Source organism: Bactrocera neohumeralis, chromosome 5 (assembly GCF_024586455.1).
Source record: "Bactrocera neohumeralis isolate Rockhampton chromosome 5, APGP_CSIRO_Bneo_wtdbg2-racon-allhic-juicebox.fasta_v2, whole genome shotgun sequence".
Classification (NCBI taxonomy): Eukaryota; Metazoa; Arthropoda; class Insecta; order Diptera; family Tephritidae; genus Bactrocera; species Bactrocera neohumeralis.
The window spans coordinates 31,374,602-31,397,273 of NC_065922.1; the positions used below are offsets into that span (position 1 = coordinate 31,374,602).

The following is a 22,672-nucleotide window of genomic DNA, read 5'->3' on the forward strand; positions in this document are numbered from 1 at the left end:
GTCAAAAGGACGCCAGTTATTGGCGCCAAATTCGCTGACTTGCATGTGTTTTAATAATTAAACTATTATTTTATATGAGTATTTATACAATATATACTTATTATGTTATAGACGTTAATTAAAGCGGAAAGTTAAATTGAAATATGCTTTTAAAAAGGATGAAGAATTAGGGCTGAAAAGGTGAATTTGGATTCAATACAGTAATCATTGTTTTATTGAAATAGTCTGTCTGAAAATATTCAAATTAGTTGACTGAGATCGTTTTATAGCAAAAATGTATACCGATTAGCCTTAGATTGGAAAATTTCTCAATACTATATATTGGCTTATATATTTTGGGATTTGGTAACACTAGTGTTGAAATCTGTCATCTCATAACTTTATCGGAAAATTTTGATCTTATTCATACTCGCACTATTTGTGTTGTTTACAGTCACTTAAAATATTCATCTCGACAAAAAAAGGTATTAAATAGAGAATATTTGGAACATTGATTACTGATGGTAAGAAACCCAAAGGCCGAAGATGGATCACTCTTCATCACGGCAATGCGAGCTCTCTCACACATCGTATGAGTCTTACACCGAATAATTTTGACTTGGGGACTGAATGACTACATTTTTTCCCGCACGCAAAATCAAGCAATATATGGACAGTATTTGGACAGATCGCAGCAGATATGTATGTACGTGAATATAGGATTTCAGAAGTAGTAACTAAAAGTAGTAAGATCAGAGAATTCTGAATTGTTCATAGTTGAAGCAAATCTTTTATTTTAATAAATGCGAAATAAAATGATGAATTATCTCTTTAGAAAATATTTATTCCTCGAACAAGTTGAATTAAATTTGCCATTTGTAACACGCTCCTTCAGGGAGATCCTGAAATGTCTATGTATAAAAAATCAGCGTGACAAACTTAGTCAATTTATCCGTCTATCTGCCCGTTGTGTATACACGAACTATTTCCTCACTTTTGAGATAACGTTATTTTCTTTTCTATACACATAGCTTTATCCTCGTATGGAGAAAAACATGATTTGAAAAAGCGGACATATTACACTTGGATCAAAATGACTATGGTCATTAATTGAGTCTGAAAGAATCCATAAAAGAAATCTTTATTGAAAATCATGATAAGCTTCTTTTTACTGGAAGATTGGGAGATTTATTTTGTATTACGTCGAGATCTTAAATTGAAAGCGTACAAAATACAACTTGTGCAAGAACTGAAGCTACGCGACCTTCCCAAGAGACATCGTTTCGCTTTATAGGCTCTTGAAAAGTTCCAAGAAGATAAGACGTTTTGAGCCAAATTTTGTTCAGCGATGGGGCCCGTTTCTGGCTCAATGCGTTTGTCAACAAGCCAAAGCCAAATAACCGCATTTGGGACCAAGGGTAACTAAAGAGATTCAAGAGCTGGCATTTCTTCCCGAAAAAAAAAACGGTTTGGTGTGGTTTGAGGGTCCATATTCCATATTTATTCAAAAATTATGCCGGTGAGACATGAACTTCAATGACGACCGCTATTGCGCCATGATAACCGACTATTTGGTGCCTGAAATGGAAGCTCATGATCTCGTCGTTATTTGGTTTCAACAATACGGCGCTACTTCCCACACATCGCATTAATCAGATATATTGACAGAACACTTTGCTAAGCAGATAATTTCACGTTTTGGGCCGATCGACTGATCACCAAGATCGTGTGATATCACACTGTTAGGCTATATCCTTGGGGTATGTAACGTCGAAAGTCTATGCGGACAACCGCTCTTCGATTCAGGCCTTGGAGCAAGACATCAAACGTGTCATTCGCCAGTTACCAGTGGAAATGTTCGAACAAGACATCGAAAATCAATGGCTGGACCATCTGAGACGTAGCCAAGACCAACTTTTGACAGAGATAATCTTCAAGAAATAAATGTCAAAGAATGTTCTTTCAAATGATAATAAACGTTCTCCATTAAATTTGAGGTTTCAGTGTTTTTTCTTTAAAAAAGTAGGGAACCTCCAAATGGATCACCCTTTATTGGGAAATTTCTTCCATCAGAACTCGTGCTCGTGCCCTTGTTTGCTCTAAATTTCTGCAGAAGCCTTGAAATATTTTAATTTAAAGAATTTACGCGAATATTTGTTGGGTGGTTTCACTCGTGTAACTGCATTTTTCAGGGCTGTGTGTACAGGAAGGTACGATAATTGCTCTCAATACGTATATATACAAACTCATCGTCTGCGCTTGCCTTCACTTGTATGTATGTTTGTTCATATGTAGCATGCCACGCATGTAGGCGTGCGACAATTTAAATGCGAGCAACGATGTTTTCGCACCCAAACAAATCGATTAATCGCGTCGGTGCAGGCGATAAGACGTTGTTGCATTCACCAGCGAACTAATTAGTTCAACGGAAAATGGCAACGTGCCGTGAACACTATGCATTACACACAGCCAAACAGCAATTATTGTAAGCTTTGCTAGCAGTCTTAATGGCCGGCAGCACGCATAAAGAGGGGGCGTGGGGAGATGCCAGGCAGCAGTTTATGCCTCAACGCCAAGGCAATGCGCGAGTGCGTCTTAATGCAATCGATGGCAATTCGCTTTAAATGCGATTATATATAGTTCCGATGTGGTTGTTGTTGTTGCTGCTGCTGCCTACGAGTGAGCATTTAATTGTGCTTAAACACGAACATTTTAATTTGTGGCACAAAGTGTGTTGCAAACGCACTGTTGCGCACGCACACACTCAAACGGCGACTTTAGTTCGGCGAACACGCAGAAAAAAGTCCAATAAAATCCAAGCGACTTCAAAAAATGGCAAATCAAGTGCCACAAATCGCGCAAATGAACATAAAAGTCACTCTCGGTGAATGTTGCAAGTTTGTTTTGCGAGTTGCGTGAAAATCAATGAAATTGGCGCAGCGCAATTAAAATATATGTGTAGGCATGGACATATGTATGTTTGGCGAAAAGAGGCAAGAGATCAATAAAATTGGCATGCGAAATATCAAATGACCAACGTGTTGGCCGCACAAATGTCGACACCACAAACAAAGTTGCAACACCACTTTTTGCGCATGCGTAGTTTACCAGCAAAAACTCGCCAATTCTCGGCTGGCAGTCACCTTAGCAATGACCAAGCGTTCGCGTTCGCCAAAGACTTGATTAAGTGTGCGACCGATCGACGACGGACGGACCGATCGAATATGCGAACGATCATTTGAAGTTAGAGCTTGCGTGTCAGCGACGCATTCATCAATGGCTTTCGTATTTGTTCGCTGACAATGAATTGCACTAACGCAATGGCGCAAACACACACACTCACACATACACGTCAATGCAAAAGCGCACTCACTTGTGGTGTTTCTTAAGTTATGCGCATGCGCTTGCGCTTTCGCATCGCACACACGGAAGCTCATTGGCACAGCGGCGGCTCTCAAATTAAAATTCCGCTGGCAGGGTGCGTAATTAAAAGCGCAAACGCCAACAAATAATAAGCAAATAAATGCGTTCAGTTGTTGCTGCTCGCTCCGCGTATGTACTCGATTTTGACAGGAACCCGTATTACTGGGTTTTGGACGGCGCGATTCACATTTGAAAGCACGCAAAGGATTATTTATGGTTCACAATATGAGGCGTCATTTGAAGGCGTTCAAAAGGAAATTAGCGACATTTAAATTGTCACAGATTGATATTTATGAATATATTTTGGGTATCAATAACTGGATCATACCAAAATGACTGTTTCATTGCGTTTTCTAGCAATTGTGTGTGGAAAATATATTTTTAAATTATTATTAATTTGCTTAAAATAAGCTAGAGCAGAGTCTTCATATTGAAAATAAAGATTTTACAAGATTAGTTAGCAAGAAAAGCTGCACTAACTAGTTTTCAAGTCTCAGCACGGATTATACGGATTGTGTTATGAGTTCCTTCACAGCGCAGTTACAGTAGCAGAATGTCACAAATCTTCATAGGTGAACAAATATAAGAAACTTCAAATTTAATGAGGAATGTTTACTATAATTTGAAAGGACAATTTTTGGCATTTATTTCTTGAAGATTATCTCTTTCATATGTTGGCCGCGGCCACGTTTCAGATGGTCCATCTGTTGAGTCCAATTTCGATGACTCGTTCGAGCATTTCGACTGCTAACTGCCGAATGAAACGCGGGATTTTTACTCGATGCGAGATTGTCTTCATACCATTATTACATATTCCTACAGGAAAGCATCTAACGGTGTGATATCACACGATCTTGGTGGCCAATCGACCCGCGCAAAAAGTGGAACTGTCTGCTCACCGAATTGTCGTCTTAATAATATATATCCATTGAAACCAAATATCGCTGAGTTCACGAGCTTCAATATCAGGTATCAAATAGTCCCAAATGTGGCAATTTTGCTGGTCTACATGCCAGAAACGGGCCTCAGCGCTGAACGAAATTTGACTCGAAAACGTCGGAACTTCTTGGATCTTTTCCGTTTGGGAAGGTCGTGCAACTTCAGTTCTTGCAAAACCTGTATTTTGTATGCTTTCATTGTTAAATATATGTATGTATGTATATGAGATTGATTGTTATTAATATAGTTAAAAAATATACAACAAATAATTTTGAGAAATGTTACCAAGTTAAAATTTCTTGTCAGGACAAAAATCCGGATCTATTCATATTTTATACGTAGGTTGCTTCTTTAGTTCGGGATTGGCAACCCTAGTATTGCAATGTTGCAACTCAAAACTTTATTGCAAAGTTTGAAATTTTTGATGGTATGCATACACAGAAGGGTTAGGCGTACGACCGATATTTGTGTTATTTACAGTAACTTAAAATAATCTTCGCGAACATTTTCTCTACAACTACTACTACTTTCGACGTGGATTAACTCAGCAATAGAGCTTCGGCGAACTTAAAACAAGCTTCATTAAAAGCCAGTGTTTATCCATGAATACGATTAATTTGATCGAGGACGTAGATCAGTGTAAAACGAATTTCGTGAGTTCATCCAAATTCAGTTATTGTTCAGCAAACTAGGGATGCTGTGCACAAACTGATATTGCAGGATCGTCATGTGATCTATCGTGAAACAGAGACAACTATGGGCATTAGTTAGACCAGCATACATTCACTATTGCACGAACTTTTGATTGTAGGAAAAAAATTTCACGTTAGTTCTCACATAATTTGTGCATCGCTCAAAAAAGGCGATTGATCGTTGCGAATGTTAGGAAAGGCTTACGGTGATTCAGTTTTAGCAAATACACAAGCCTACGAGTGGTACAAAGCCATGGATTTTATTTTACACGATGATAATGCACCATCGCATCGTGCCACGATTGCGACCGAATTTAAAGCGAAAAACGTAATTAATTCCCTCAATCAAATCCATCGTATATTCAATTTCATTTCATTGAAGAAATTGCCGCTCCGTGGAACCATCTCAAAAAAAATTGGACAATGCTTATGAAAAGTGTTTCGAGAACTGGAAAAATCGTTGGCATATAAATAACGCATTTGGTGGGGATTGCTTTGAAGCCGACAAAATAAATATTTATGAATAATTAAATATTTCGCGTTTTTCCTGTTACTTCGTATGTCAGTACTTTAGTGGTCTTATAGATTCGCGACGCTTTTGTTTGTAATTTTTTCATGATTGATTAAAGTGCACTAAATAAAACACTGCCGACTTTAGACATCAAAAAAGCCTTAATGAATCAGCTTTTACACTATATTTATCAAGGTTTAAAAAAATATGTACATATATACATATAGATTAAGTGACAATCGATAGACTGATGAATGGTGCCTTTTCCTAGAACCCCACATTTGTAGATAAGGTGCGGTGATTTTTTGGTTTTCATGCATATTGTTTTCATATCCACATTCTATTTATAGTTGCATTTTTGCATTTATATTCAGTAGCTTACTGATACTTTGACCGCCAGGTTCCTTAGAAATTTTCGCTTGCAGTAAATTGCATTAAGTGTCTACAAAATGAATAAAGTGCTAATATTTCCCATTGTGTGCCTTATTGCTTGCTCTTGGATTGGTTTGAGTGAGTTTTCGTTTTAAAAATTTATTAATTAAAACAAAAACGGTTTGGGATATGTATCATTGAAATGCCACCACCCAATTTTTGACGGTTTTCAATTGTACGTTCGATATTCGTACGAAGTTCATCAATCGTCGCTGGCTTGTTGGCTGGACTATTGACTTGTCCTAGCCCCACAGGAAATGAGCTAACCGCGTCAAAACCCATGACCGAGGCGGCCAATTGACTGGGCAATTTCTTGAGATAACACCATCAGTTTTAGACTGAGCTCTCTTTTACTCATCATCCAGAAACGACAATTATTATTCGACTTTCAGTAACCAAATTAATTTTCATGCTTCTTTCAGCCACATCTCTCGACTGTTACGTTTGCGACAGCACTTCGGGTCAGAACTGCAACGACAAACAATCGGCAAAATGCGATCCAGAATTGGCTCAGCAAACGGTGAATTATGCTCGCAAATATTTAAGTGTGAATGAAACGATATTAAATACCACCAGTTCGACATACATTTGTGTGTTTGACACTATTTTACGTAGTGAGTTTCAAAATTAAATTTTGGTCTAATAATATTTATGTACTTTATTGCTTTATTTTAATTTTTTATTAGACAATTTTATGCAGTTTTATTACGGCTGCTCCTACAGCACTATAGATATTTGCTCATTCACGGCTGTTGGATTCATACGATATAACTTTTGCAACAACTGTAACACGAGCGATTGCAATACCAATAACAACGGTTATTACACTAACAACGGCAATTACAGTTCAACGTATAGCTTTACCTTGACAGCGAGCATTATCTTGGCTTTGATAGCGAAACTCTTTTGTTACTGAGTAAACGCAGTGAAGCGGTATTTCAATTTAGTATCGCATAAAAATTGCAGAGTCATTGATTCTATTATTTATTGTTATTAAAAGTTTTATCAAATATTTTAACAAATGTATGCATGTGTGTGTTTTAAAGAGGGGTTTTCAGGAATTATTTGTCTATTCATATTAATTGGTCTATAACTATATTCGTGGGTTTGTTGATTGCCATTTTTAATACAATATGTTGATATAGTATATAATATTGGGTAGTCGAAAAAGCCTTTCGCATTTTGTCAATAGATGTCATTGCAGTCGTATATCTCCAGTGCTACCAATCACATTGTGTCATACCATATAGTGTTGGAAACGTAAGATTTTAAGCTTCATTTAATAAAAAAAAAATTAAATTCGGGCAAGTTGAAAAAAAGTTACAGCTGTTCAAAAATGAGTGAAAATAATAAAAAAATAGCTATATTTTGACATTTTTGTATAAAAAAGGGAAGAATTCCATGCAAGCCACCAATGAAATTTGTGAAGTTTTAGTTCGTGTAGGACTGGTTCGCTCGCTTCCGTTCTGGAAATTCGATGTGAAGGATGAACCTCGCTCTGGTCGATCTATCGTTGAAAAAGTCCTTGCAATTAGGGAAAAGATTGACCAGGACCATCACATAAGCAGCCATGAGATCGTTAAGTAACCATTTAAAAAAGGCTGGCTACAAAAAGAAGCTCGATGTTTGGGTACCAACATGAATTGTCAGTGAAAAATTTAATGAACCAAATTAATATCTGCGATTCTTTGCTGAAGCGAAATGAAATCGAACCATTTCTGAAGCGAATGGTAGCAGGAGAAAAAGTGGGTCAAATACGTAATAATGTGCGAAAAAGATCATGGTCCAAGCATGGTCGCAAAGCCAGGATTGACGCCTCCAAAGGCTATGCTGAGTGTTTGGAGGGATTGGAAAGGAACCATCCATTTTAAGCTGCTCCAGGCTGGTCGAACAATTGATTCTACATTTTACTGTCAACAACCGATGAGATTGAAGCAAGCAATCCATCAGGACAACACACGTCTTTGATGACTAGGCAAAAACTGGAAGAGCTTGGCTTGGAAGTTTTGATGCATCCACCATATAGCCCAGACCTTGCACCATGAGACTACCATTGCTTTCAGTCAATGCAGAACTCTCTTAATAGAGTAATGTTGGCTTCAAGAAAAACTTTTGAAAATTACTTGTCGCAGTTTTTCGCCGAGAAACCAGAAAAGTCTCACACTAATGGAATAATGTCTCTAGCGAAAAAATGGCAAAAAGTGGTCGACCGAAATGGTACATATTTATTATTTAACGTTCGTAAAAAATATAAAAAGTTAAAGTTTGATTGAAAATACGAAAAGATTTTTTCGACTACACATTAGTAAGAAACAGTGAAAACTGTTCCCCCAAGCCAAAAAATTTTCTATCTTAAGCATACATCGTATATCAAAAACAAAATCTTGGAAATATGAAACCTCTTTTCTGGGACCTTGTACTAATTTTTAGAAAATTCTTTGAATTATAAAAAACGCTGCAACATCAAAATTTCAAAAAAAAAATGCAACTTGCTACCAACTTGGGTAGAACTGTCCTTAATTACTACGCCAAATATGTGCGCAATCTGTCAACCAGTTTGTTTACAGCAGCTGCTTAAGTGAGTACACTTCAGTAGTGCATTGAAATGTTTCCAATAGAAACAAATAAGGAAGGGCTAAGTTCGGGTGTCACCGAACATTTTATACTCTCGCATGATAAAGTGATAATCGAGATTTCATTATCCGTCATTTACATAATTTTCAAATACCGTATTTGTGTAAAGTTTTATTCCGCTATCATCATTGGTTCCTAATGTATACAGAGAAGGCATCGGTTGGAATTCAAAATAGCGTTACATTGGAAGAAGACGTGGTTGTGAACCGATTTCACCCATATTTCGTACATGTTATCAGGGTGTTATGAAAATATTATATACCGAATTTCATTGAAATCGGTTGAGTAGTTCTTTAGATATGGTTTTTGGTCCATCAGTGGGCGACGCCATGCCCATTTTTAATTAAAAAAAAATGGCTGGGTACAGCTTCCTTCTGCCCTTTCTTCCGTAAAATTTAGTGTTTCTGACGTTTTTTGTTAGTCGGTTAACGCACTTTTAGTGATTTTCAACATAAGCTTTGTATGGGAAATAGGCGTGGTTATTATCCGATTTCTTCCATTTTTGAACTGTATATGGAAATGCCTGAAGGAAACGACTCTATAGAGTTTGGTTGACATAGCTATAGTAGTTTGAGATATGTACAAAAAACTTAGTATGGGCGGGGCCACGCCTACTTTTCCAAAAAAATTAAGTCCAAATATGCCCCTCCCTAATGCGATCCTTTGTGCCAAATTTCACTTTGATATCTTTATTTATGGCTTAGTTATGACACTTTATAAGTTTTCGGTTTTCGCCATTTTGTGGACGTGGCAGTGGGCCGATTTTGCCCATCTTCGAACTTAACCTTCTTATGGAGCCAAGAAATACGTGTACCAAGTTTCATCATGATATCTCAATTTTTACTCAAGTTACAGCTTGCACGGACGGACGGACGGACAGACGGACGGACGGACAGACAGACATCCGCATTTCAACTCTACTCGTCACCCTGATCACTTTGGTATATATAACCCTATATCTGACTCTTTTAGTTTTAGGACTTACAAAGAACCGTTATCTGAACAAAACTATAATACTCTCCTTAGCAACTTTGTTGCGAGAGCATAAAAATATCGAACAAAGAATTTCGTGGCAAATCTGATATATCCTATTGAAGGTGTACAAAACGGTATCCAAATTTTTATACCCTGAACAGGATATATTAAGTTTGCCACGAAGTGTGTAACATCCAGAAGGAAGCGTCGGAGACCTTAGAGGTGCCCACTACAATTGTCTTGTTCTCATCCCTATCAGTCTTATGTAATTCTAATTTCTTTAGCTGCTCTTTTAGTCTTTCCAACGCCTTTGCCTTTTTGTCAGCCATAACGCGTTCTTTTACAGATCCACGCTTGGCTGTTTTTTTAAGTCCATTATAGTCCGCCTCGGCTTCCTCAATCATCTCGCGTTTCTGATGTATCTTCTCCTTCAAGTTCTCCATTGATTTTTAATTTTTAATAAATTTTTCTGATTTTGAATCGTAGGCGGTGTGGAAAAGCAAGTGAAAACTTGTTTGTGTGTCTGTGCACTAGTTTGTACATATACAAATTTTCACACTTGCGGTAGTTCGCGAGATTATATGAGCTATCAGCGCTAATTATAGAAATCAAAAACAAAAAAAAAAATTCAAAATGACGTCAGTCCGTAATGTTCGATAGAATACTCTGAACACGTGTTTTTCCATTGTCCCCGGTTTCGAAACATAAGGGAACAGTTAGTAACCGCACTAGGTGGTAGTCTAATGGTGGAAAATTTGACTGCATTTATGTGTCAGTCCTCTGACAAGTGGTAAGCTGTTCGCGAAGCGGCAACTTCCATCATGACTAAATTAAGACAGTTATAGCAGAACAGGCGTCACGTCGGCCGTGCTATAGAGCAGACGTAAAATGTCTTGTCACTCCCATGAAGTAATACCTTATCTGGTGGTTCCGTGGGAGAGTCTTAAGTTGGTGGTAGGTTAGATTTAGCAGATCAAAGTTCCGAACTCCGGCTTTCGAAGCTTTCTTCTACCAAAAACAAAAAAAAAACATCTTACTCTATAATTTTTGGTCAACAAACTGGTTCTAACAAACAGAGCACTTTTCACTTTGATTATCCAAAATGAAAAGTCCGGTCGTATGCTGCTGGAAACGCCTTCAAAACTGTTCGGCCACTATGTTTACACATGGCATATGCAAAAATTATTTTTGATAATCCCGCAGTTAATACTATACCATAAATGGAAAACAACGCGTTCTTAAAACAAAAAATTACAACAAAAAGTAGTCAATCAGCCAAACCGAACCGAACCATTCATTTAGCCACAAGAAAAATTATAATAACAATAAGTGCAGTAAAAGGTAAATGAAAAGCAAGAAATCAGCGCACAACAAAAGCAATTGTGAAGAGCGAAACAACAACATCGATTGCAAGTAAAACTATATCCTTTGCATACTATATTTATGTGTGAGGGAGCAATGAAACTGCATGGAAGAAAAAATCACCCACTTCCGGTGTGATTGCAAGTGCGCGTGAATGCTGACGCAGCAAAAACAAAAAAATTTAAAAAGTAAAAATTTTAAATAAAAATAAATTTATTCACCGTCTAGTGTATTGTGTAGAATATTTTGGCTTTTCTGCGTGGCTGACAGTGGCTGGACTTGCCCTACCGCTTGGTTTTCGCTTTTCATGCCAGTTTTGTGTGTTTTGTTTTTTCTTCTTCACATTTCTTTGCCGCACTCCTGTCATTGTGCAGGGGCTTTGTTGAATTTTGCGAATGAATGCATTTGGCATTTCGATTGTGTGCGCTGAGAGCGGATAACACTTGTTCTTGACGTTTTTATGCGCGATCGCGCATATCCTGTTCGAGCGTTCACTGTCAAAGGTAGACGTACCTTGGCCGGAGCCGGAAGGATATTGCTCTCAATTTCATTTGTGTTGTATTTATAAATGATGAACAAGTCGTCTTTATTGTATTATTTATAGCCTTACATATATTATATACATATATAGTATTTACATATCTATGTCTGTATGTACATATGTATTTTGTGCGCTTTTATTTATTTATTGTCTTTGAAATGTCCATTGTTTTCACTTTTATGTCAGACGATCTTTGCGTTCACTTGAGCTAATGCCGAGCGCTAGTATGCGCGTGTGTTACTTTCTTGCTTAGAAAACCTTTAAAATTGACGATTGGAAAAATCAGATATATTTAAAAACTTAACATTCTTCAAAGGGATTTGAACCATTTAATAAAGGCTGGCTACAAAAAGAAACTCGATGTTCAGGTACCACATGAATTGTCTGTGAAAAATTTAATGGACCGAATTGATCTGCGATTCTTTGCTGAAACGAAATGAAATCGAACCATTTCTGAAGCGAATGGTAACAGGAGACGAAAAGTGGATCAAATACGACAATAATGTGCGAAAAAGATCATGGTCCAAGCGTGCTGGAGCTCAACAAATGGTCGCTAAGCGTTGGAATCGAAATCATCCACTATGAGCTGCTCCAGTCTGGTCGAACGATTGATTCTACATTTTACTTTCACCAACTGATGAGATTGAACCAAAAAAAAAAAAAAAAAAAACGGCCGGAAGTGATCAAGAGAAAGGGCTTCGTCTTCCATCAGGACAACGCTAGACCACACACATCTTTGATGACTCGGCAAAAACTGGAAGAGCTTGGCTGGGAAGTTTTGATGTATTGACCATATAGCCCTGACCTTGCACCATCGTACTACCATTTGTTTCGGACAATGCAGAACTCCCTTTGTGGAGTAAAGTTGGCTTCAAGAGAAGCCTGTGAAATTTACTTGTCACAGTTTTTCGCCGAGAAACCAGAAAAGTTTTCACTTACTGGAATAATGTCTTTAGCGAAAAAATTCCAAAAAGTGGTTGACCAAAATGGTACACATTTGGCTCATTAGCGTTCATTATAAATATAAATTTATTAGTTGAAATTTGATTCGAAAAACGAAAAGACTTTTTCGACCACTCAATAAACTCAATTGCATATTGTACTGAGCTATCAAAATTTGTTGACAGCAGATACTAGGGAGGTCTTATGTTCCTCAAAGTAAATCATTCTTTAAATGAGACCATTGATATCGATTTCATTTTAAAACGAAACCAAATTACACATTTAACAGGATTAGTAATTATTAGCTATGAATAGCTACTGCGACCAGATATTACCAACATATTGCATTACGAGTCGCATAAATACCAGATAAGCCCACTTAATAAATACATTGTTGCAATGCCACCAACGAAGTTGGATTAACGAACCATTTACATTATTAATTCGCTATAAATAACGAAGAGCTTAGCGCATGAGTATTGAATGAGCGGGCATGCAACGCCATACAGGTCGCAATGATAAGACTAAAAGCGTACAATTTGACCAAACAGCTGCAAGCAGCTAAGTAGTAACAAGAAATATGAAAATATATAACTGCAGTGAAACAGTGGCGCATGCGCATGCGCCAAACGACGCTACTGCGCAATGCAAACGCACAGCTGTATGTAACTATACAACTTATATATGTATGTATATATAATACAAGTATGTTGCCAATAATGTCCTTTCGAAGAAACGGCAACTTCCTGCTTGTATAGCTCAAGGCTAAAAACGGCAACACTCAACACCGTTCGTTGTGCTAATAACATGACAGAGCGAGCAATCATACAAAGACCAACAAAGCTCATCAAGCTCAACTCAAAGTAAGCCAAAGCAAAACAAACAGCCGGCCGTGGCGGTCCCACTAACCCAACAACCCACCAAACAAACGAGCGCCAACTAACTAATTAACCCACCTGTGCTGTGGAGGAGCATTAAATGCCTGCAGCCACTTAGCGGCCACAATTTGCAGTACATTCTAAACGATATTGCGATGGGCGTAATATATGCGCGGACTTAATGTCCTGCTGCCGTTATTGTTTGCCCAACAGACAGTGGCGTGCGACTGCCTACATCTACATACATACATACGTACAAGTATTTATGCATATTTGTTTATATAAATAGAGTAAATAAAAAATGCAAAGACACACATGAAGCGCAATCACCAATGGCACCATCGTCACCGTCACCAACACCAGCAATACAGCAGTGAGCAAGAAGTAATGCCACTTGCCGCTGCCATCAAATTGTACTTCATTGTTATATGTAGTGTGCAACACCACAGGCATCGGTCTGCAACATCATCATCGTCATGAGCGCTGAAATTATGATTGTCTTCAATTTGATCGAAGGCATTATTAGCATTGCTACTGATGAGGCATTGCTGTTAGCGGAAAGAGTTATACGAAGACAATGCAAATTTTCTGTTCCTGTTTTGAATAAACGCTGGGCAAATGCTATTGTGGGCATTTGTTTCAAAAATTAAAAAAAAAACTAGATTAAAGAGTGAAGCGACAATGAAGACCATGTAAACAAGCTTGAAGATTTGACGTAGGAACAGTGTGATGTTAGCGACTACATAACGGTAAAACACCTCTTCAGGTGTCCAAAAACTGTTGACTTCGTAGTTTTTTTTTAGGAACGGGAATAAAAGAAGTCATTAGGCACAAAGTCAGGACTATGCTGAAGATGACTCATCAAGTCGATGTCTCGAGTGCCTAAAAATGAAGTTGTCTCAGTTGCTGCTGTTGTAAAACAAAGTCCCAGGAAAAGTTTGGGATTTAATTATATTTTTGGTCGAAAAGATTATTTTAAGTTACTGTATACAACACAAATAGCGCTCATATGTCAAACTGTTGTGAGTATGCATACCATCAAAAGTGTCAAACTTTTCGATAAAATTGTGAACTTCCAGACTGCAAGACTAGTGCTGCCAAGTCCCCAAAATCTAAAAGGCAGTCTAAGAAGTGTTAAATGTCCGATTACTCGATGATACCCTAACTTAGTCCTTTCTTACTTGTGTCTTTTTTTTCGTAGTTTTAGTGAACTTTTTAATGCCAAGCGACAAATAAAGTGTGTTAGGAAGTTTTTAAAGGCAAATATCCTCCAGAAACTTTCATATCCGTCGAGCTGATTTATAGTTCGAAACCTTTTTTATACATTTTAATGTAAAACCAAAGCTAAATTCTAAAAGCTGCCAGTATTACCTATGATGTCCAACTAATAACTAATATGAATTCACTGTGTTCCCAGGAAATACCATTTTGAGTTTTTGCCAAGGAATATGATCCCAAAACTTGGATTAAATCGAAAAGTCATCCGCTCGAGAGAGACATATAATATTTTTGACATTTACGGTATTTATCACTATTTTGGTGGCATCGGTATCAAGTACTTCATTCGGAATTTTGACTCAAGAAAAATATATCAACTACAATTTGTGGCTTGAGCTCAAAGACATTGATCTATTAAATAGATATGTTATTCCAGTGCAAAGCAATGCTATTAGTGATCAACATGGAAGTCTTAGATAGAAGCTGAGTTACGGAGTTTTCACTTTGAACTAACCTTTCTGGCTGTCACCAAGACATTTGTTTCAAGTATTATAGAGTCATTGACACCATAAAATATATACTAACGATATAGGGTTGTTGACTTAAAAATAAATGAAGGGTGTTGTCTTAGCTAAAGGTAAACAATAGAGTCAGTGAATCCATAAAATGTAAATGGATCATAGGCCTTCTAAAATACATACAAAGTATCAAAGGTTGTTGACATGGCTACATGTTAACAGAGGTTGCTGTCTTGACTAAAGGTAAACAATAGGGTCACTGACCCCATAAACAAATTTGTTGAATTGACTATTTTTTTGAGGTAAAAGTGGCTGCTATTAAGGGAACAGTAGTCTTACCGCTACGAAGGCCAACTTCTTTAAGGAAGGTGGGCATTCATGCTGGCAGCGTAGAGGCAATACAACTCTAACATTGAGCTTGCTGGTAACTGCAAAGCTAACAGATATGGGCACTCTTGTTTCGCTAGCAACGGAATGGGAGCGAGTTGGATCTCCGTTGTCATCTTGAGTTCTTTGCAATCGTTGGTCGAGGACCAGCTTTTGTGCGACAACGAGATTCCTTTGGTGCAGAATTGTATGTAGGAGAGCAACTGCACTAGACCCCTGGCAAAATTAAACTTGCCGCTATTGAAGAAGTTTTAGAATCTTGTCAGACGCAAGTTGTCAAAACTGTATAGTAGAAGGTAAAGTGGATACGTACCAGCAATTTCTGTTACATTGTCCAGCCTTTGCTAGAATAAGTCTGAACCATCTTAGCTTCGGCGAACCAGGAAGCATAGCCGAAACTAGCATCAGAGGTCTTAACACATTTGTGAAAGGCTCAAAGCGCTTTGTCGATTTGTGAGGGTTTTATGATGTTTTATATAGAAGTTTGAGGTAAAGCAACGCTTTGAGATACTAACTGTCCATATGAAATTTCTGTTAGGATCAAGCTTTTATCGTAAATTAAACTAACATAGAAATTGTATTGATGAGTGAACACTGTGGCTGGCGCGTGCGCCACCACCAACCAGCATATTATTTGGACTTAAAAGCTGCCAACATCTTCAACAATGACAACAAAAACAATAATTCAATGGAACTGCTGAGATCACTCAACATTTCAATAAATAAAGACTGCCTCAACGAGAGCACTGGGTAATTTGCGCCAGATAAAAAAGGAGAAGCGACACAGCGCCAATGATATACACACATATGGTACAGATATATTTGCATAATGATCATCAAATACTGCTGAAGAAGTAGAAAAGGCGGTAAGACAAATGCCAAAGAGGTAAAAAGCCACATAGAGTGTAGACAGCAGGCGCTAAAGCAAATATGGTAGGAGCGCAGAAGTCGTGGTGTGGTGTGTAAGTGATATGTTACGCGTGGAGAGCAAATATGAACGATGGTGGTACGATGAAGAACTGCCAGGCAAATCAGAGAAGATCACAAAGGATCAATTACAGCAAAATGATATGAAAATGACTTGAAGCGGGTACACACCCATAACTGAGTGCGAACATGCAAAACCGTGTTCATATGTACGACTAACATATTATATATACATTTATGTATGCATGTATATACTCAGTTATGTATTTTATGTTTTGCGATGGTAGCGCTGTTGTCACGCAGTCATTGCTCCTGTCAGTTGCCAAAATATGTGGGATATTTGATGAGTTCGTGCTATTCATCAAATTATGCTTTTATTTATCTTTTTGTCTCAAGTAATGCCATAAGAAAGGTATTCAAAAAGGCGCAAAAAAAGGCCTTAACATCTGATGTGTGCGATAATGTAGAACATTTCTGTTGGCTTGTAACAGGCATTTGGCGATTACATAACACGATCGGGCGCACATTGTTTGCTGAGTGTGTAAATAATGCCTGCGACCTGTTGGCAATGTCGCTTTGTCGTTGGCAACATCAAACACCATCAGCGTTGCTGCCACACGTCACTCGGCGGCTGTCAGCCAGCCAAGAGGCCAGCGTATCAGCTTGTCGCCTCCACATCAGTCCACATCAGGTGACTGCAAGCAACGCTTTGCACCCGGCACACACCTCGTGTAACACGAATAGCGCTCATATATACACACATACATACATTTTAGTACAGGCATCCCACAGTTAGCGCTTGCGGAAGCGCAAAAGGGCTGAAATTACCTAATTGAAGTTGGTTGCACAGTTGCAATTACCAGCCAACTGTGAGACACTGCAGAGCACTGGCAACCGCTGAATTCCTGCTGATTGCCGCTCATGTCAAGCGCATGCGCAGGCGCAGCAGTTGGCGGTGGGTTGCCGTAATTTTGGTCCCTTAAAGCGAAAAGTGTCCCACCTAAGACTGCGCGGCGTAGCATCTGCCATCGACGAATGGGCAGTGTGTGGACAGTTAGTCGCCTCGACAACTAACGACTTGTTGCCACTGCGCATGCGCAAATGTTTGATGTTTTATCTTAACGGCTGCCACTAATTTGGTCCCATTTGCTTTGGAGACTTAATTGAAATTTAAAGTAAGAAAGTTTGTGCAAGTTGTCGCTAGTTATTTAAAAGCTCATAAACTATCTAAAGTGCTTAATCAGAAAATTGCAATTTTTATTGAAAGATGTTATTTACTCTTTGAAATTATGTGCGGAAAACGTGTTCTGCGTAAGAATTACTTTTTCTTTGTACTTAATAATAATGTTTCTTGATAAAGTGGGGTACTGGTAGTCGAAAAAGTAATCAACAGACTCACTTGAAATTAAAAAGGAACCGTTAATATGTACATATTCAAATAAAGTCCAGGTTTTGAACTTAAGAAGTTTTTTGGAGTGCCTATTCAATTTCGTCTATCTTGGAACAGGTATTAACACCAACAACAACGACAGCCGCGAAATCCAACGCAGAAGAACTCTTGCCATGAGGTGTTACTTCGGACTGAGTCCTCTCTCGACGAACATGGACGTCGGGTTTACGAGTTTTCGAGAGACGGTTTCTCTTATAAGTTTATGATACTTTGGGCATTGGCAGCTATTGACATACGTTAGCGAATTAAGAGACAACAGTTACGCTGGCTAGGCCATGTCGTCTGAATGATTAAAAACACTCCAGCTCTGAGAGTATTCGACACAGTGCCCACCAGGGAACTAGTGGAAAAGGAAGACCTTCACTCCGTTGGAAAGACGAGGTAGAGAGGGACCTGGTTACACTTGGATTCTCCAATTGACGCCAAACATTGAAAAGAAAAAACGACTGGCCCGCTGTTGTAAACGTCAATAAAGAAGAAGATGAAACATATCATTTGGGTTCTAACTTTGATGGCAAATGAACATTTGCAAGAACGATTCGTTCGCTTGTTATCTGAACTAGTTTCAATCTCCAAGTTATGTCGACACATTTCTTTTTATTATCGTTGGTCAATAAAACAATTTTCCTCATTCTCTCAAGCTTCACATGATTTCGTTTTTCTACTAAATTTGAATTTATTTTTTATATGGAGCTTTACTCTCTTAGTTATCAGCAAAACTTGGTTCAGATAACACTCTACCGAAGCATCGTCTTGCATTTTCTTGATAGCCAAAGCACTACTTGGAATTTATATTACGTAAGTAGAAAGTCTTCTCAAGAACTCCAACATTTCATATTTTCATTTTTAGCTTACAGGTATGGATATACCCTACATCATATAAGATTCCTTAAACTGTAATTATGACTTAATTTCGAAATTCGATGACATATATTTCGATTTTGGAGGCTAACTTTGAAAATCGGAGAAATTACTATTTTTAATATGTCTTCTTCCCTCGAAAATTTTGTTTTGATCGCAGAATGTTGTAGAGTTTTATGAAGCGAATCATTAAATTGTGGCTAGATATCATTCAAACACACCACTGTGCAAGGATCACAAAAGAAACCCATCACTTAAACTTAGGTTTACCTCACGATGGCCCTTCTTTATAACCAAAAGTCTAAGGTTCACATCTTGCAAATCACGGTGAGTCAATTGAGACTTAATTAAACCAAATGGAGCATCTTAAGTGTAAACCCGACGGGAGCCGGTAGTAAATGTTCAGAATATCTTTTTTAAACCCTGAATAGGGTATACAGTTTCTCATGATGTTTGTAACACCCTAAGAGTATTCGACCACATCACCGAGAGTCAAGCGACTCAGCTTATCAGATAAAATCGTTAGTGGTGCAGGAGTGCATAGAATGGCTGAAAAGCCTGTCAATGTACAATAATACATATATAAATAATCTGGGTACCGGGGCATAAAGTGGTACCCGGCAATGAGCTGGCCGACGAACTCACCCGCTCTGCTGCAGGTTCTAGGATGATGGAATCAGAACCCAGTATTGCGGTAGTGTCCCACAATAGGAAGAAACTGTTCCGCTCAAAGGAGAGAATGGGCAGAGAAAGTTATTTATAGTAATCAATAGACATGCGACATGCAAAGAGACGAAGCCGCGGCCAACATTTGAAAGAGATAGTCTTCAAAAAATAAATGCCAAAGAATGTTCTTTAGAAAGATACTAAGCATTCCCCATTAAATTTAAAGTTTCTGTGTTGTTTCTTTCAAAAAGTAAGTAACCTCGAAATGGACCATCCTTAATTCCATAAACCATATATTGGTTCCGACCAAAACTTTGCGAAAACCTGTGATATTTTTCTAAAACCTGGCTCTTTCTACAAAAATTCGTTACAGATACTGAGAAAATATCTTCTTTATCTGCCTGAATGGACAAAAAATGTCGCGGCATGACGTGATCTACTGGGTTCTGATCCGCCGTGAGACGAAAAATATTAAGCTTTTTCGGCAAAACCTTTTGCAAAAGTAACAGTTACATCCTCAGGAAGTGTTAGAAGGTACAAATAAAGTTGAAAAATAAAAATAAGTTTTCTATAGCTAAAAAAAGATGTTTTTACTTCTTTGAAAACTAGTAATATAAATAAGGTAGTAATATAAAGGTGTCAATGTGCTTTTGAAGAAGGAAATAATTTGGTGCACATGTTCTATGAAAAATCATCGAATAGTTATCCTAGTTTTCCTATAAGCGCTAAAATTTAAATACAAACGCTTGTGTTTTTTTGTTAATCAAACTAATGACAACGTGGTAAGGAAGGGATGTTGAACTCGACTGTGGTTCAGCTCACTCATTATCTTGTAGAGTTGTAGGTTTGAAAAATAGCCTTTCAATTTTCAATAGTTAGCGCCCAAAATAAAATATTATGTCTTCATATAATGTATTTTTTATTTTTATTTTATTTTTTGTTTTTATTATACTTAAACCGCTGGAGTAATTAAACCGATACTCACTTTCTGGTCAAACACTAAGCACTTTCCTGCCACACTTAATGCCCCTTCAACTAATTGCACGTAATTCTTTACTTTTTCGGAAGTAAATACCGTCAATTCCCGCGGGTGCCATAAAAGTTCATCACTTCACTTTTGGTTTTAAAAGCAGCCGCCAAAGTACAAAGGAGAAAATAAGTAATTTTCGGTGGAATACTCGCTCGAAAGCGCTCACTAAGCATTTAGTTAAGTGATTAAGTGAATTTCGCAAAGTATAAAGGCGCATGCGCAATCGTTGAAACGCGACTGATTAATCAATTTCCACTTAAATGAGAAATTACAAAATACAACAAAGATCACTAAAACCAAAACGGGTTAATAAAATGCCCAAAATGAAAGGAAAAAGAGCTAGAAAAATGCGAAAAAGAGAAAAATACCAAAAAAAAGTGACGTCTGCAAGAGTTTGAAGTATTTCTAGGGAATTCCACTGCACAAGCGGCAAAAGTGCTTTTCGCTTATTGTTTCATTACAATGTTACACTGGACTTATTTATAAATATTTTCATATCGTATAATCGCCGCATGCTGTTCGGAGTAAATTGTAGGAGTATTCATAAAATGCCTACGCTACTTCAGTAGGCAACAATTTGGCTCTTAGACAACACTTGAGTCGGTCCAGACAGCGCAAAACGTGCCGGCACATTAAATTCGCAAAGAATTATTGGTTTTCACTATAAAAATTCTTTTAATCAAGCAAGTGCTTATGCTCAGCCACAAGTGACAGCGCAGCATTCAATAAAATACAATAACTTTTGCATTCTTTTATTGAACTGGAACTGCATGCAGTGTTTCCTTATCGATTTTCGAAAAGCCCTTATATTCGATTTCGTGGCATGCGAAACACTTGGGTGCCACAAACTGTGCGTCGGCTACTTGTTGCTACCGCGCGAGTCGCCACATGTGGTTGCTTTATTGCACTTAAACTTCATTTTGAAAAATTATAAACGGCGGGAGCGTATGAAAAATGGAACTTCAGCATTTCTGAAGGTTGTGCCACTTGAGTTCATCATCATCAACAGCATTGTCAGGTATTGGCAGATTGTCAGTTGGTGGTGAGAAAATTGACAGTTCATATGATAGGTACAGACACTTATATTTTAGAATAAAATTTTTTTCGCGAGTCTGTTGCGAATCTGTTCATTATCTGTTGTTATTTTTTAATATATGTAAGTATGTACTCAAAATAGTGTATGGAAGAGAACACAACTCTAGAATCTGACATACATGATATTTCTTTTTTAAAGAACTTGTAGGTTTCGAAAGACTTTCAATGTATTCTGTGGTTACATTTATTATATATATTTATATATATATATATATGTTTTTGTAAAACTGTCTGCCAAAATCCAAATGCCTCAAAGTTCGAAGTTAAGGTTTTAATTAAAACACAATGAGGAGTTATCCTGCCATAGCGGGCGCATTTTTTTTCTGAGGGGCTACCAAAAATGGCGTCGCAATGGCCGAGTTTATAATATTTGTTACCAAAAAACTCAGAATTTCTTTCTTAATAGTGTACGTTGGTAAAAATAAAAGTTTCTAATAAAATATTTAGATTTTTATATGAAAATATTTGAATTTAGGAAAGGTTGTTTTTTAATGTAATCCGTTTATAGTGAGTATATGTAGATTGCCCTTTATATTTTGCGATTTGGCAACGCTCAAGTAATGAAAAAAACATGAATTCTTATGCAGAAAGTATGCATTTCAAAAATTTACTGACTCGACTGACACAACTTCATTTTTAGTGGCAAAAAAGCTTCGACAATGGGTTCAAACACACGCGAATTTGAAATATGAACTTAGAATATTTTGGGAAACAATAAAGCGATTTTTGATGAGTAATATTAGTTTTTGTTTTCTAAACCCGAAATATATTATAACAATTAAGGAAGGGCTAAGTTCGGGTGTCACCGAACATTTTATACTCTCGCATCATAAAGTGATAATCGAGATTTCATTATCCGTCATTTACATATTTTTCAAATACGGTATTTGAGTAAAGTTTTATTCCGCTCTCATCATTGGTTCCTAATGTATGTATATATATTATACAGGGAAGGCATCAGATGGAATTCAAAATAGCGTTATATTGAAAGAAGGCGTGGTTGTGAACCGATTTCACCAATATTTCGTACATGTCATCAGGGTGTTAAGAAAATATTATATAGTAAGTAGTTCCTGAGATATGGTTTTTGGTCCATAAGAGGGCGACGCCACGCCCATTTTCAATTTTTAAAAAAAGCCTGGGTGCAGCTTCTTTCTGCAATTTCTTCCGTAAAATTTAGTGTTTCTGACGTTTTTTGTTAGTCGGTTTACG

At 37.5% G+C, this 22,672-nt stretch overlaps 1 protein-coding gene across 1 annotated transcript; it reads left to right on the forward strand.

Moving 5' to 3' along the window:
* The first annotated feature begins 5,937 nt into the window (after positions 1-5,937).
* LOC126759563 (uncharacterized) lies at positions 5,938-7,002 on the forward strand. Its single transcript, XM_050474440.1, has 3 exons — positions 5,938-6,054; positions 6,399-6,590; positions 6,663-7,002. The coding sequence occupies exons 1-3, from the start codon at positions 5,994-5,996 to the stop codon at positions 6,890-6,892; spliced, it is 483 nt and encodes a 160-aa protein (XP_050330397.1). The 5' UTR covers positions 5,938-5,993; the 3' UTR covers positions 6,893-7,002.
* The last annotated feature ends 15,670 nt before the right edge of the window (positions 7,003-22,672 follow it).